The sequence below is a fragment of the Astyanax mexicanus genome, chromosome 2 (assembly GCF_023375975.1).
Source record: "Astyanax mexicanus isolate ESR-SI-001 chromosome 2, AstMex3_surface, whole genome shotgun sequence".
Taxonomy (NCBI): Eukaryota; Metazoa; Chordata; class Actinopteri; order Characiformes; family Acestrorhamphidae; genus Astyanax; species Astyanax mexicanus.
Window position 1 is genome coordinate 66387894 of NC_064409.1, and position 14901 is coordinate 66402794.

At 38.1% G+C, this 14901-nt stretch overlaps 1 protein-coding gene across 1 annotated transcript in view; it reads left to right on the top strand.

Moving 5' to 3' along the window:
* The first annotated feature begins 8117 nt into the window (after window positions 1-8117).
* The window catches only part of LOC125799042 (protein diaphanous homolog 1), a 33761-nt gene continuing 26977 nt past the window's right edge, over window positions 8118-14901 (top strand). Inside the window, exons 1-7 of the mRNA XM_049474736.1 lie at window positions 8118-8238; window positions 8904-8998; window positions 9091-9192; window positions 9883-10122; window positions 12477-12606; window positions 13250-13373; window positions 14557-14722. Of these exons, the coding sequence (XP_049330693.1) occupies window positions 8942-8998; window positions 9091-9192; window positions 9883-10122; window positions 12477-12606; window positions 13250-13373; window positions 14557-14722 (819 nt within the window). The 5' untranslated portion in view covers window positions 8118-8238; window positions 8904-8941. The remainder of the gene's footprint in view (window positions 8239-8903; window positions 8999-9090; window positions 9193-9882; window positions 10123-12476; window positions 12607-13249; window positions 13374-14556; window positions 14723-14901) is intronic.

The window sequence follows — 14901 nt, forward strand, 5'->3', positions numbered from 1 at the left end:
ACACCCTGCCATCTGGCCCTGAGTCATCCCCCCTCGCCCCTCCCGCACATCCCTCCATTTTCTCTCTCCTTCCTTTCAGAACAAAAACAGCATGAAGGGACCCTTTCAGCTCCAGGGTTACCCCTGGCAACCTGAGCTGTGGAAACTCTCAAACACACACACACACACACATACACACACACACTCTTAGACAATGTAAGAGAGGCAGAAGTGTGGGCATTTGGGCATTTAAAGTTTAAAGGGACTGGGATCACCCCCTTATAGCCCCCCTTCACTTTCCAACAGCAGACAAAGACCACCATCGTCTCTGCATCTGCCACCCTTTTTTTGTCTTTATTTCTTTTTTCTTTCTTCTGTGTTTTTCCACTATCACTCTTTCTGTTGTCTCACACACACACTTCTACTTTAAACTCCCCCCACACACACACACATACGCACATACACACTGTCTCACGGTTACATTCTTTCTGTCTTGTGTAGACAACCTTTAACTGTGTGTGTGTTATTAGATTAAAGTTTGGAGGACACCGTGTTCAGCAGAAAACACACACACACACACACACACACACACAAACATGCTGACTGGCTCTGGACAGGATACACATTCTTTTAGTTTAAACAGTGGAAAGTGTTCAGCCATGGCCAGGTTTTCCTCAGCACAGCTCTACTGTTCCACATTATCAGCCTCTTTTACTCGTTTTAAAAGTGTGCTCTTTATTTCTAAAGCACAATTCAGCATGTTTAAAGAAAGAAACGAGTAATAATGTTTATTTAAAAACAAAGATTCCAAAGTAATAAAGAGAAAATGATTATTATAAGGTTTATCAAGTATTAAAATAAACACAAAAAGATAAAGAAAACAACAATAAGTTTGATATAAAGATTTTTTTTTTTTAATCAGCTAAACAGAACAGTACTAATTAAAAAGTAAACAAAGGGAGTCATGCTTTAATGTAGCTTCTAACATGTTTCAGCTCAGTAATACACTGTAACTAAAAACAGCAAAAAAAATCCAAACAATCAGGCAACCTCAATAAGACAAAATACTAGAAATAAAATCATTTGAGCAGAATTTCTCCCTTCTATTCATCCCAAAGTTTTAATTTAAAAGTTTTACAAAGTTTTCTAAACTTTGATGAAAGTTCAGAGGCTGCAGTGGCTCAGAGTGACCACCGGGGGCAGCAGCACTCCACCAAACTCTTTTCAAGTGTGTGTGAACAATGGGGCTGTCATATGAAAGCTTTTAGAGTAAAAATAACCTCAGCTCGGGTGGACTAATGAGAGAGGCTGAGGGAGAGCGCGAGAGTGCGGCATGAAAAGCTCGTCTTTGTGAAAGTCTTTCTGAGCCAAGCTGTGGACGGCCTGCTGATCAGAAACACTCCACTCTGCTCGACTTTACTGACGCCAGTCCCCCTCTCTCTCTCTCTCTTTCTCTCTCTTTTTCTCTCACTCTTTCCCTCACTCTTTCTCTCACTCTTTCTTTACTTTCTTCACTCTCATTCCTCAGTTCTCCTGAGCCTCAGCAACCCCCACCAAGCTTGTGCGACCTATCACACTCCTTCACCAGCACATTCCTTATATGGGATAGCAGGATGAGGATGGATGATGGATAGTGGAAGTGTGTGTGTGTGTGAGTGTGAGTAAGAGAGTGTGTGTTTTGGATTTAGAGTGATCCTTACTGAGTGCTGGAGACGCAGCAGACAGAAAGTCTGCGTGTGTGTTCAGAAAAGAAGTCATTAAAAGGAGCAGAAAAAGTGCGGAGAGTGAGACGAGTGGTGTGGGGGGCTGGCTTTGGGGTCCAGGGGGGCTTCTAGAATGTGATGTAGAAAGACAGCTGGACAGTTACTTGTATATGCGTGTGTGTGTGTGTGTGCTAACTCTGCAATCACCCCTATCATCCCCTGGACACCCCTGGCAGCAGCCAGCTGTTTATGGACACAGGGGGGCAGGGAAGGGGCCCAAGAGGGGGGACTTCCACAAGTATGAAACAATAGAGGCAACAGAAGCCATAAAAAACAAAGTGTGTGTGTGTGTGTGTGTGTGTCAGTATGTTGTAGGTATCTGTGCTAATGTAAAACAGCTGTGGAAACCATGCTCTGCAGTGTTCATGACAGCCACTAGAGGTGCTGCAGGCTCATAAATAACAGATATATGTGCCTCTGAGTGTGTGTGTGTAGGCAGGCAGGCAGCAGCCATTTTAAACTCTGATTTCATTTTGTGAATCACACACCCGCTGCAGCCCCTCACTGAGAGCCCTTGCTGTGTGTGTGTGTGTGTTCAGATCATGTTAGTAAAGCTAGGGGTTCTATTTAGCCAAGACACTTTAAATCACCAATTGAATGCTCTAATGACTATTTGATAAAGTGGCTTAATTAATTATTTATATATATATATATCAGTAAATCTAACTATGATAGCTGATTTTATTAGACATTTATAACCACATAAGAGAATATGCTGCTAATTGTGTAGTTGCCATGTTACAGTGAACCTGTTATCCTTAGTTACCTGTGTAACTATACAAGTTTTATCTTTTGCTCGTCCCTGAGTTTGTGGTGTGTTGTCATTGTTTTTTTTTTTTGTTTTGTGTGTGTTTTTTTAAGCCAGCTGAATATAAGTCTGATCTTAGACTTGTTTAAATGTAAACTGGTCAACAAACCAGTTTGAATTAATAACATGAAATTAATCTTCCATTAAAAAAAAATCAAGGTTGTTTGATCAGTGTGAAAACTTGCAGAAAATGTAATCAACCTCAGTTTGTCAGCAAAGAGTTTACTGCGACATGTTAGACTCGTTTGTTCCATTCAACAACTTCTTCAAACAATTGATTTCATGTAGACATAGCACTAAAATATATATATATAATATAACCTCAGGATTATAAAAAATACTGAGAGACTCTGTTCAAGTGCTCCCGTCAACTCTGTACAGTTCTAAGTACAGTTCTGCTGTGATTATGTAAGCAAATAAACTTTTTTTTGTTCATACTGCTTGAAAAGACACTTAGCATTGTGCTAACCCTGTATTCTAGGCTAACTTGAAAAAAAAAAACTTTACATTTTATAGCAAACAGTAAGACTTATTCTATCTAACCAACCTCAGCCTGTCAGCAACTTTCAGCAAGTTATCCAGCTCAGAAAAAAAACAGCTACAATCCACTATCCACAATTCATTATTATGGATTTAGGGTAATTGGGTTAATTTGATGATGGTAATGTTTTCTGAGATGTTTTCATATCGTGAAAATATCATGCTGTTCCACCCCTATTTTACACCCTAGTCTACCCTAATCTGGTACTTTGGTTCAGCTCTATCTTTACGTTTCCATCTATTTTGAGACACATTCACTATGATGAAGAACTAAAACGGAGAGTTTAAAGTTTACTTTAAAGTGCATTAAAGTAAAGCTTTTTTTTTTTTGCTTCTTTGAAGTTGACTTTTTGGAGATATGGTAAAAGTTAAGTGTGATGCCAGAACACGCATTTCCCATGTTTATCTATGGTGGAGGGATGGAGCACTGAGTGCATGTATAAGTGGAAGAGAGAGAGAGAAAGAAAGGATTTCCTGCTGGCCTTTTCATGTTCTCTGTTGGATGTTGTACCTTAGTGTCTGTTACACAACAGTGTTTATGGTTCATTCACAACATACAGCTCTTTACTCACAGAGATAAAGAGAGAGAGAGAGAGAGAGAAAGAGGGAAGCACATCGTAAACTCAGTGTCTCTCTACCCAAACTGCAGTATGTAGAGTGTCTTAAGCGAAGGTCAGTCTCATAAAAGCTAATGTGGAGTATAATTGAGCCTCTCTACTCTTCCCTAAATGAGTGAGTGAATGAGTAAGTGTGTGTATGGTGTGGTGTCAGTGGCCTGGGTCTCCAACCCTCAGTATTCTAGTAAAACCTCAGTGAGAGTTGAGAGGAATTCTGGGTAAATCAAAGCAGTGTGTTCTGTGGGCAGTGCGGTTCTGTAGCTGCAGCTCTTCTGCTCAAGTCCCTGCTAAATACTCCAACTTTCAGAGAGAAAGAGGAACAGAAAGACTGAAAGAATTAAGGACAGAAGAAAAGTAAGAAGAAAGAATGGAAACAAATTAAGGGAAAGAGCACATTAAAAAAGAGGACAGTGAAATAAAGAAGGCCTAAAACAAGTTTGGTAAGAGAAAACAGGCAAAGTATAATATTAAGTAAAGAAACAGATAATGGGCGAGATTTAAAGAGATTTGAAGAGGCCTGAAGTAAATATGAGGAAAAACAGCAAAGAAATGAGCATAAAACGCCTTAAAGAAGATATAAAGATAAAAAAATTAAAGTCGAAATGAGGTAAGTAAAGTAAATAGGCAGATAAAGAAAGAGAGAATGCTGAAAAAAGTGAGGAGGGAAAGAAACAAGTAAAAACAAGGGAAAGAAAGAGTTTCTGAAAGATATAGAGAAACAGAAAGGATGAGAAAAAAATGTTGGCAATAAAAAAGATCCATAAAAGAAGTAATGAAAAAAAAAGAAAATGGCCTGGAGAAAGTAAAATAAGTGAAGTAAAATAAATAAAGAAAAAGAACAAATTAAGGAAAAATAAAAAAAAATGAGATACAAGAGATACAAGACGAAAAAGTGAGATACAAGACGAAAAAAGAAAAGGATGGAAAGAGAGAAAGAAACTAATTGGGAAAGATACGGACCAGAGGAGAGAGAGAATGGCGTGAGGAAGGCCTGTGGAAGGATGTGAGGAAGTAAGTGCCAAGAAAAACAAAAGCAGCTCAGTTCAGTGTAATGAGTCACACACACACACACACAAACAGGACTGGACAGAGTGAGTGAAGGAAGAATGGTCAGGGGTTCATTAGAGTGAGACACAGAGGAAAAGCCTCATATAGAAACAGTCTGCTGCTGCTGGCTTGTGTAATATCTCAGCTGAAGTTGAAATCCAAGGTGTGTGTCTGTGTGTGGTGTGTACACATGTATGTGTGTGGGTGTGGGTGTAAGAAGTATGTTCAATATGGAAAATCAGCTTGTCACTGGAGACCTGGCATGAGTTTATGTTTGTGTGTGTAGAGGAATGTAATGCAGAACCAATTCTTGTTCTCTCTCTCTCTGTCTCTCTCTCTTTCTCTCTCTGTCTCTCTCTCTGTCTCTCTCTTTCTCTCTCTCTCTCTCTCTCTCTCTCTTTTTCTTTCTGTGTGTGTGTGTGTGTGAGTGAGTGCTTCCATATGCCATGTAATCCAATATTTCACATAACACACTGCAGCCGAGTGAAAGGCACAGACTGGTGGAGGAGTAAAAAAGAAAAGCGGGAATGGGTGGAGGGAGCAGAGGAGAGCGGGAAATGAGAGGGGGAAAAAAAGGAACACAAGAAAGAGAGACACTGTAGAAGTTAAAATGGGAGACAGACTCTGTTTTCCTAACTTAGAGAAAGGGGTGGAGGAGAGCAAAATAAAGAAAGAGCAGATGGCAGAGCGAGGCAGGAACGAGAGACAAAAATAGAGAGAGAGAGAGAGAGAAAGAAAGAAAGAAAGAAAAAGAGAGATAAAGAAAAAGAGAGAGAGGGACAAAGGAAGTGGAGCACTGGGCCCAAAACAAAACAGCAAGATTACAAAGAGGGCAGTAGAGAGTATAACAGTAACTGGAAACCACTGTGGGAGCTACTGGGGGGTGGGGGTGTTGTTTACCACACTCCAAGTTAAAGTGATGTAAAGGGGTATAATCAGTGTGTGTTTATGGGTCAGCATCATACAGTCTGCAGCCGAGTTCTTTTTATTTCATACAAACACTGTGTAACAATTCCTTTTTGAAGATTTCTCTGAATTAACACTTTATTACAAATATCGAGGAATATTATTCTTTACTATAAAGTACTTTTTGTACATTTTCTATAGTTTTCTTTGATGTGGGGATGAGACTTGTCATGTTTTTACTGAAGTTGTCATTTAACAATCTAGGTCCTTCAGTTTTCTCAGGATGTAATTACCTCAGGATAAACTCCCTTTAATAAAGCAGCCTTTTGACAACACTGACATCACTGTAACTGTAAAACTGTTTTATATTCAAGAGACTGAAGACACTTGCTGCATGTTCAGCAATGAATGATTACTTTAACTTAATATTTATCATTTATTATATTGAACTTGAAGTAAAGCGTAAGCTGCCTACCCCATTGTGGTAAAATGTGACCTTAAATAAAATAAATGTAGAAAACAATTCAAGATGGTTGCAACTCCAGGACAATCATGTTTTCATTAAATTTTGTCTAATATTGTGGCACAATGTCCTGGTAGGTAAACGAATGAAAAGAAATGTGTATACGTATATACACGTTTGATACACATGGACATAATGTTAAACAATTCAACATGTCTGCAACTTTGAGTCAACCGTGTTTCCATTAAATGCCATTTTTTACTATTTGTTCACCCTGTCCTTGAGTTTGCAGTGTGACAGGGTGAACAATTGCATAACAGGAAATAAAAAAAGGTAATTTAGTTTAGAAAATATGATTTCTGTGTAGTCTGAAGTAGGGGTGGGCGATATGGCTCCAATGTAATATCACAATATTTTATGGTATTTTCACGATAACGATACTTTTGGCGATATGACAAAACACTGAATTACAAAAAATATTTAGAATTTTATTATTTATTTATTTATTACAACATGATATGGCTAACTGAGATATTGAAAAAAAGATTTTTATCAGATTTTTTGTAACAGAAGTCAATGATCCAGATTGTCATGATACTAGTAATGCAACCCAAATATCTCCAAATATCCAGGATTAAAGTAAAATAAATGATACTGGACAGATATAATCCCTAGTAGATATATCATGGGAAATGAGAGCAGTGTGAATTTTTCTTTTGCTAAAAACGGCAAATAAAGTAGTACCCAGATGCGATAATTAGGGGTGGGTGATATGGCATGATATTTCATGGGTATAATATCGTTCACAATATTCAGAATTTTTTGCGATATTACGTACGATACGATATGGCACACCCCTTGTCTGGAGTCTTATAGTTAAATTAAATAAAGATTTTAAGTTGTTTTCTTGTAAGTTTCAGGGCTTAAAGGCTCAGTATTCTGATAATGTCCTGTATGATTGTGTAAAGGGTGGGAGCGGCTCCCCTCCTAAAACTGCAGCAGCTCTGGATCTGATGTGATTGTACGGATTGTACAAACACACCACCTACAGTAGCATCCTGCTGGTGGGCCGAGTGTGTAGTTTGTGGTTTAGTGGGATTGATGATGATGAGAGAGTTTTGTATCCGTTTCCTCAGCGCTCCCTCCGGTCAGTGTGCTGACCTTGCTTTGAGGACAGTTTTTCAGCTGCTGACTCGTGTGACATGAATAACCTTTCCGTTCTGATTTGGCCTTTGCCACACCAAGCCCCTGGCTACACACACACACACACATACACACACACTCGGCCCGCATCACCTCTTTGACACTTTGCTGCTGGGGGTGAGAGAGTGATTATTTTCATCTGTCTCTGTCCATCCATATCTTTCACTATTTGCCTCTGCTCATCTGTCCATTTCTATATCTTTCTTCTTCTGTCTTCTGTTCATTTCCCTTCCTCTCCTCCTGCTTTAGGCCCTCTGTCTCTCTTCATTTGTCTGGTCATCCTTCTTTGGTCCAATTTTGAACAGCAGAGAGAGAAAAAGTGAAGTAGAGAATACGTACAACCTCAAATAAGAAAAAGTTTGGGGCAGTATGAAAAAGGCAAAAAAACAAAAAGCAGTGAAAATCCAAGATATTTTATCCTTTATCTGATTAGTTTAATTTTATTTGTTAATATACATGCATACTTCAGACCTACAACACATTCCAAAAAAGTTGGGATGGGGCCAGTTTAGGGAAGTAATGAGATTACAAAAACAATGATATAATTTTAAACATGTAATATGAACAGGTAATTGTAATCACTATTTGAGACAAAAGCACTGTTCATTTTTTTGAGAAGATAAACAGAGAAGGCAGATGTTTTGCGCTGATAGAAATGCTGCAGTAGCTCAGATAAACCACTTTGTATGATTGTGGGGAGCAGAAAAACCTATTGGAATGCACAGCTTTTAAACACTGAGATGAATTACACCTGCAGAAGAAGTGTTCATTACAGTGTTAAGTAAGTCTAACAATTATTTGTTTCTCTCTTTCCAGCTAAGAAAGAGCAGACTGATGGTGAAGAGAAGGCCGCTCAGAAGAAGAAAGTAAAGGAGTTGAAAGTTCTTGATGCCAAGTCCTCTCAGAACCTCTGTGAGTATTGAACTCATGTGGACTCTTTATCGTGTGATGTGTGTTTGTATATTAGCTAAATGCAGGTCTAATACAGCTCTGGAAGAGACCACTGTAGTTTCTGAATCTTTTTCTCTGATTTTGCTATTTATAGGTTTATGTTTGAGTAAAATGAACATTGTTGTTTTATTCTAAAAACTACAGACAACATTTCTCCCACATTACAAATAAAAATATTGTGATTTAGAGCATTTATTTGCAAAAATTATAAATGACTGAAATAACAAAAAAGATGCAGCACTTTCAGACCTCTTTTCTCACGAGTTGAGAAATCAGTATTTGGTGGAATAACCCTGTTTTTTAATCAGTTTTCGTGCATCTTGGCGTGTTTTCCTCCACCAGTCTTGCACACTATGTTTTTATTTAATTTTATGCCACTCCTGATGCAAAACTTCAAGCAGTTCAGCTTGGTTTGATGGCTTGTGATCATCCATCTTCCTCTTGATTAGATTCCAGAGGTTTTCAATTGGGTAAAATCAAAGAAACTCATTATTTTTAGGTGATTTATTAGTGTTAAGTGAACAGTGTAGCCTTCAAGCATTCTGTCCTGTTTCAGGGAATTTTTATAAATACCTTAGAGGAGGCTTTTACCATTCTTTTCTCATTTCTTTGCTGTTGTGTTGCAGCTATCTTCCTGGGGTCGAACAGGCTGCCTTATGAGGAAATGAAAAATGTCATTCTGGAGGTTAATGAGACCATGCTTTCAGAAAACATGGTGCAGGTGTGTATGTTTTACCTACTTTGCTTTTAATTTGCATATGCTTTAGGATTGCTTTGCGTCTGATTTGACTGGATTGTGTGTGTGTGTTTCAGAGTTTGCTGAAGTTGCTGCCTGAGCAGGAGCAGTTGAGCGTGTTGTCAGAGATGAAGGATGAGTATGATGATCTTGCAGAGTCTGAACAGTTTGGAGTTGTGGTAAGACATGGCTAGGTGCACACTTTGAAGCCACACCCAGGCTATAATCTATAAGATAGTTAATATACACACGTTATGACCATAATTACACTGTGGGGCAGTTTCCTGACAGGGATTAAGCCAAGCTTTGGATTACACAGCATTTTTAATGGAGATTTTCTATTTAAAGAAAATATAGTCTATGACTGAGCTTAATGTCTGTCTGGGAAAACTGACCCTGTATGTCCCTAAATGTTTGTGGACAGCCTTTCTAATTAATTTTACCATTAAGCTACTTAATTCCCACCCATTGCTGGCACAGGTGTGTAAATGCACACACAGCTTGTCTCCTTCCTTAATTTAAACCTGAATCTATTGGCACCATTCAAAATATAGAACGTAAGCTAGAAGGGTATACAGATGTGAACCTGTGTTTTCTGGAATGATGGTGCTCTGTCCATGACTTTCAGGATGAATTAGAAGGTTGGAGCTGAGATAGGGTGGTGATAACCAAACATCCTCACCTAATCCCTTAATGCATTAAAATTCTCACAACAATACTCCGAAATGCAATAGAAAATTGAGACAGTTACTCCAACCAAAGCAGGATAAACTCTTTTAAATACCCTTGATTTTCCCACTACTTTTTTTTCTCATAGTGTATCGTAAAGTGTTTCTCACGCTCCTCTTTCCACACTTTCTGTTCTGTAGATCAGTTCGGTGAAGAAGCTGAAGCAGAGATTGAGTGCCATCCTTTTCCGGCTGCAGTTTGAGGAGCAGGTCAACAATATAAAGCCAGATGTTGTAGCGATAACGGCGGCCTGTGAGGAGTTGGTCCAGAGCCAGAACTTCTCCAAGCTGCTGGAGATCATTCTGCTCGTCGGCAACTACATGAACGCTGGCTCACGCAACGCCAAGGCCTTCGGCTTCAGCATCAGCTACTTGTGCAAGGTCTCTCCCTGTCTCGCACACACAGAAACAAAGCAGAAAAGAAAACGCTTCACAAAGTGCTGCAATACTTGTGTGTATATATATATATATATATATATATATATATATATATATATATATATATATATATATATATATATATATATATATATATATATATACAGTGCCCTCCATAATTATTGGCACCCCTGGTTAAGATGTGTTCTTTAGCTTCTCATAAATTGAGTTTTGTTCAAAATAATATAGGACCACGATGGAAAAAAAGAGTAAAATACACCCTTTAACTCAAGTGAATTTATTCAGTAGGAAAAAAATCCCACATTAAGAAATAATTATTTAACATCAAATCATGTGTGCCACAATTATTAGCACCCCTGATGTTAATACTTTGTACAACCCCCTTTTGCCAACAAAACAGCACCTAATCTTCTCCTGTAATGTTTCACAAGATGGGAGAATACAGAAAGAGGGATCTTTGACCATTCCTCTTTGCACATTCTCTCTAAATCATCCAACGACCTGGGTCCTCTCCTCTGCACTCTCCTCTTCAGCTCACCCCACAGGTTTTCAATGGGGTTGAGGTCTGGGGACTGAGATGGCCATGGGAGGAGCTTGATTCTGTGTGCGGTGAACCATTTCTGTGTAGATTTGGCCACATGTTTAGGGTCATTATCTTGCTGAAAGACCCAGTGACGACCCATCTTCAGCTTTCGGGCAGAAGCCACCAGATTTTGTTTTAAAATGTCCTGGTATTTTAGAGCATTCATGATGCCATGCACCCTAACAAGGTTCCCAGGGCCTTTAGAAGAGAAACAGGCCCACAGCATCACTGATCCCCCGCCGTATTTCACAGTGGGCATGAGGTGCTTTTCTGCATACTCAGCTCTTGTGTTACGCCAGACCCACTTAGAGCATTTGTTGCCAAAAAGCTCTATCTTTGTTTCATCTGACCAAAGCACACGGTCCCAGTTGAAGTCATAGTACCGCTTAGCAAACTCCAAACGTTTGCGTTTATGATTGTGAGTGAGAAATGGTTTCTTCCGTGCATGCCTCCCAAACAGCTTGTTGGCATGTAGATAGCGCCTGATGGTTGTTTTGGAGACTTTGTGACCCCAAGAAGCTACCATTTGTTGCAATTCTGTAACAGTGAGCTTTGGAGAACTTTTTATTTCTCTTATCATCAAACTTGCGTCCTCGTCCAGGCTTGTTTACCACTGTTCCAGTTGTTTTAAACTTCTTAATAATTCCTCTGACAGTAGATATGGACAGGTGTAGGCGAGTAGCGATTTTCTTGTAGCCATTGCCTGACTTGTGAAGGTCAACACACATCTGCCTCACTTGAATGGTATGTTCCTTTGTCTTTCCCATGTTGAAGATAAATGGCCTCTGTGTCACGTCATATTTATACCCCAGGGAAACAGGAAGTTGTGAATTACTAATTAAATGTTCCTACATACTCTGATCAACTTCGTAAACTACTGTAGAAGTGACAGAAATACTTTTATTAAATTTATTTCCTAAGAATTGTTAGGGGTGCCAATAATTGTGGAACAGGTGATTTTATGAAGAATAATTATTTCTTAGTCAGGGATTTTATTTCCCCCTTAAAATTTACTTGAGTTAAAGGTTGGACTTTACTTTTTTTTCCCATCGTGGTCCTATATTATTTTGAACAAAACTCAATTTATGAGAAGCTAAAGAACACATCTTAACCAGGGGTGCCAATAATTATGGAGGGCACTGTATATATATATATATATATATATATATATATATATATATATATATATATATATATATATATATATTGAAACTGAATACTGGAGTGGGCAATATGATATTTAAAATAAGTAAATAAATAAAAATCCCAGTACTTTTTTATATTCCATTCCTGTAAACCAGACTGCTTATGCTCGCTGTAAAGAACTGTGTAATTAGTCCATAGTCTCAGCACTGATGATATCAACAATCCTTAATCCTATAGGTGAGAAATGTTTATGGACAGCACGTTTCTACATTAGTGACACTTCTGGAGCCTTTTGCCTTCTGGAAAACTAGCCATTAATTAAGCTTAGGTTTTATTAATCCCGTGTAAATTGATTATGCGGTTAATATTCCTTTAAATGCTGTGAATAAAGAGTTTGCACAACCTTTAAGCAACTTAAGCAGATATGTGCAAACAGAAGTGTTTAGTTTAGTTTTACATGTCATAGATTTCTTATGTTTCCATATTGTGTCAGTCCTCAGGACTTTTTAATCATAAATGTTATTATTATGCAGTAAGTGGGTTATAATTTTGGTATCAAGCATTTTAACAGCAAAGAGCAATTATTAATATTTCTGTTTGTCTTTAGCTCAGGGACACTAAGTCAGCAGATCAGAAGCAGACTCTACTGCACTTCCTGGCAGACACATGTCAGGAGAATTATCCTGACGTCATGCATTTCCCTGACGAGCTCATCCACCTGGAGAAAGCCAGCAGAGGTAACTTATGTATATTATTGATATATTACTAAATTAAAAACCTCTGGAATATAATCAAGAGGAAGATGGATGATCACAAGCCATCAAACCAAGCTGAACTGCTTGACTTTTTGCACTAGGAGTGCAGGCATAAAGCTATCCAAAAGTAGTGTGTAAGACTGGTGGAGGAGAACATGCCAAGATGCATGAAAACTGTGATTAAAAAACAGGGTAATTCCACTAAAATATCGATTTTTGAACTCTTTTAAACTTTTTTAAAACTTTATGAATATGAACTGAAGTGGTCTCTTATTTTTTTCAGAGCTTTATATAACACATACAGCATCTTTTTAGATGCATTACCAGGCACCTCTGCATCTACAGCCTTCTTTCTGAAAGCCATACAAAGCACTTTAGATCTGGCCATGGTGTTCTAATCACTTCAACAATCCGGCGCAAACTAAGATTAGATTTTAAATAAAACAGTCTCCTCCAGAATTTTCTAAGTTTTTGTTTATGTGCTGCATCTCATTCTAATTTAAGGCATTTTAAGAAGTAATAAATGTGGGTGTGTTCTAACAGTTTTTTCATAAGATGATATTTTCAAAGAAAAGTTTGTTTTGTAACATAGAATAATCTCTCTGTTTCTTTCTCTCACTCACAGTCTCAGCTGAGACCCTACAGAAAAATCTGGATCAAATGGGGAAGCAGATAAAGAGTCTTGAGAAGGACATCGAAACGTTCCCACCCCCTCAGAATGAAAAGGACAAGTTTGTTGAGAAGATGACCATATCCTTTTCAGCACAGGAAATGCTCTAGGCTTTATTTGTCTTTATAGTTCTTCGCAACCTTGTGACTTGAATTGTAATTGAATTAGTGTGATACCATGAGATTGTCCTTACCATCCACAGATCCTTTATTAAACTACATCCTGTTTTGTCCATGGAGCAGACCTGTATTGCTCTTAAAATAGCAGAATGCATGAGATCTCTAGTAGACTTTTTTTGCTGATGAATTTGATCCTGATTATTATTAGTTTACTGCACTATACAGGGTTTTTATGGTCATAAAAAACTGGAAGAGTCATGGAATTTGAAAATAGCAATTTCCAGGCCTGGATAAGTTTTTGAAAAATAAAAATACCCAGAAAGTTTCGGAAAAGTCATGGAAATTTGGTCTATAAATCTTTGTGTTTCAGTTTATCAACAGAGAAGGTTATGAGCTAACAAATACATCAGCTCAGAGTTAATTCAGTAGTTTAGCCCTACACAATGGAGCTCTCAGGGTCTCGCACACATATTACGGTATTAAAAATTGTGTCAGAGCCATTGTAGACCTACTATAATCAATTTTGATTATAGTTTTAATTGATTTTTTTGTTTTATTGTCCATGTCTTCACTGTTTCCTATGGTCATGGATCATATGGTCATGAAACTTTGCCTTGAAGGCATGGAAAAGTCTTGGTTAAAAAGTGTATGAACCCTGACTAAAGCATAATTCTGCCACATTACAAATAAATTAATTTTCATGTACAGGACAATACATCAGTATTAGAATGTGAAATACAAGTTACAATACATGGTTATGTTAAAAATAAGAAGGTACTTATATAATATATAGCATTTTTTTATATTTACAGTAGCATGTAACATTTGGGCACTCGAGTTTACTTATAAAATGTCTCCTGTACCACCTCTTCACTTATTCTGCACAGGATCTTTTCTTAAGGGAGGATCTTTTCTTTAGGCAGCCAAAGCTGTTCTGTTCATCAATCTCCCCGATGGGTTTTTCATCAGATTTGCTTTGCTTGCCGCAGTATCTGTTAGTTTACTAGTTGTCCTGTAATTGAACTGAATTGAAAATTATTTGTTTAAACAACTAGAAGATGAAGTTTTCAGTAATTCTGCCCTTATACAGTCACCGTCTTTCTGTTGTATAGCTGTTTTGATATTCTTTAACTGATCTGAGCACAGCTTTGTGGCGACTGCCCGAGAGCAGTTTGAGAAGCTGGAGATGATGCACAGCAACATGCAGAAGGAGTACGAGAACCTGGGGACTTACTTCGTGTTTGACCCGAAGAAGATGTCCCCAGAGGAGTTATTTGGTGACCTGAACAATTTCAAAAATATGTTCCAGGTAAGATCAGATGTAAAACTGTTTAGTCCACTAACTAATGACATGTCTCCCCAAACCATCACTGATTGTGGAAACTTCACACTAGACCTCAAGCAGTTTGGACTGTATGTCTCTCCACTCTTCCTCTAGACTCTGGTTCCTTGATTTACAAATAATATGTAAAATTTACTGGTGGTCAG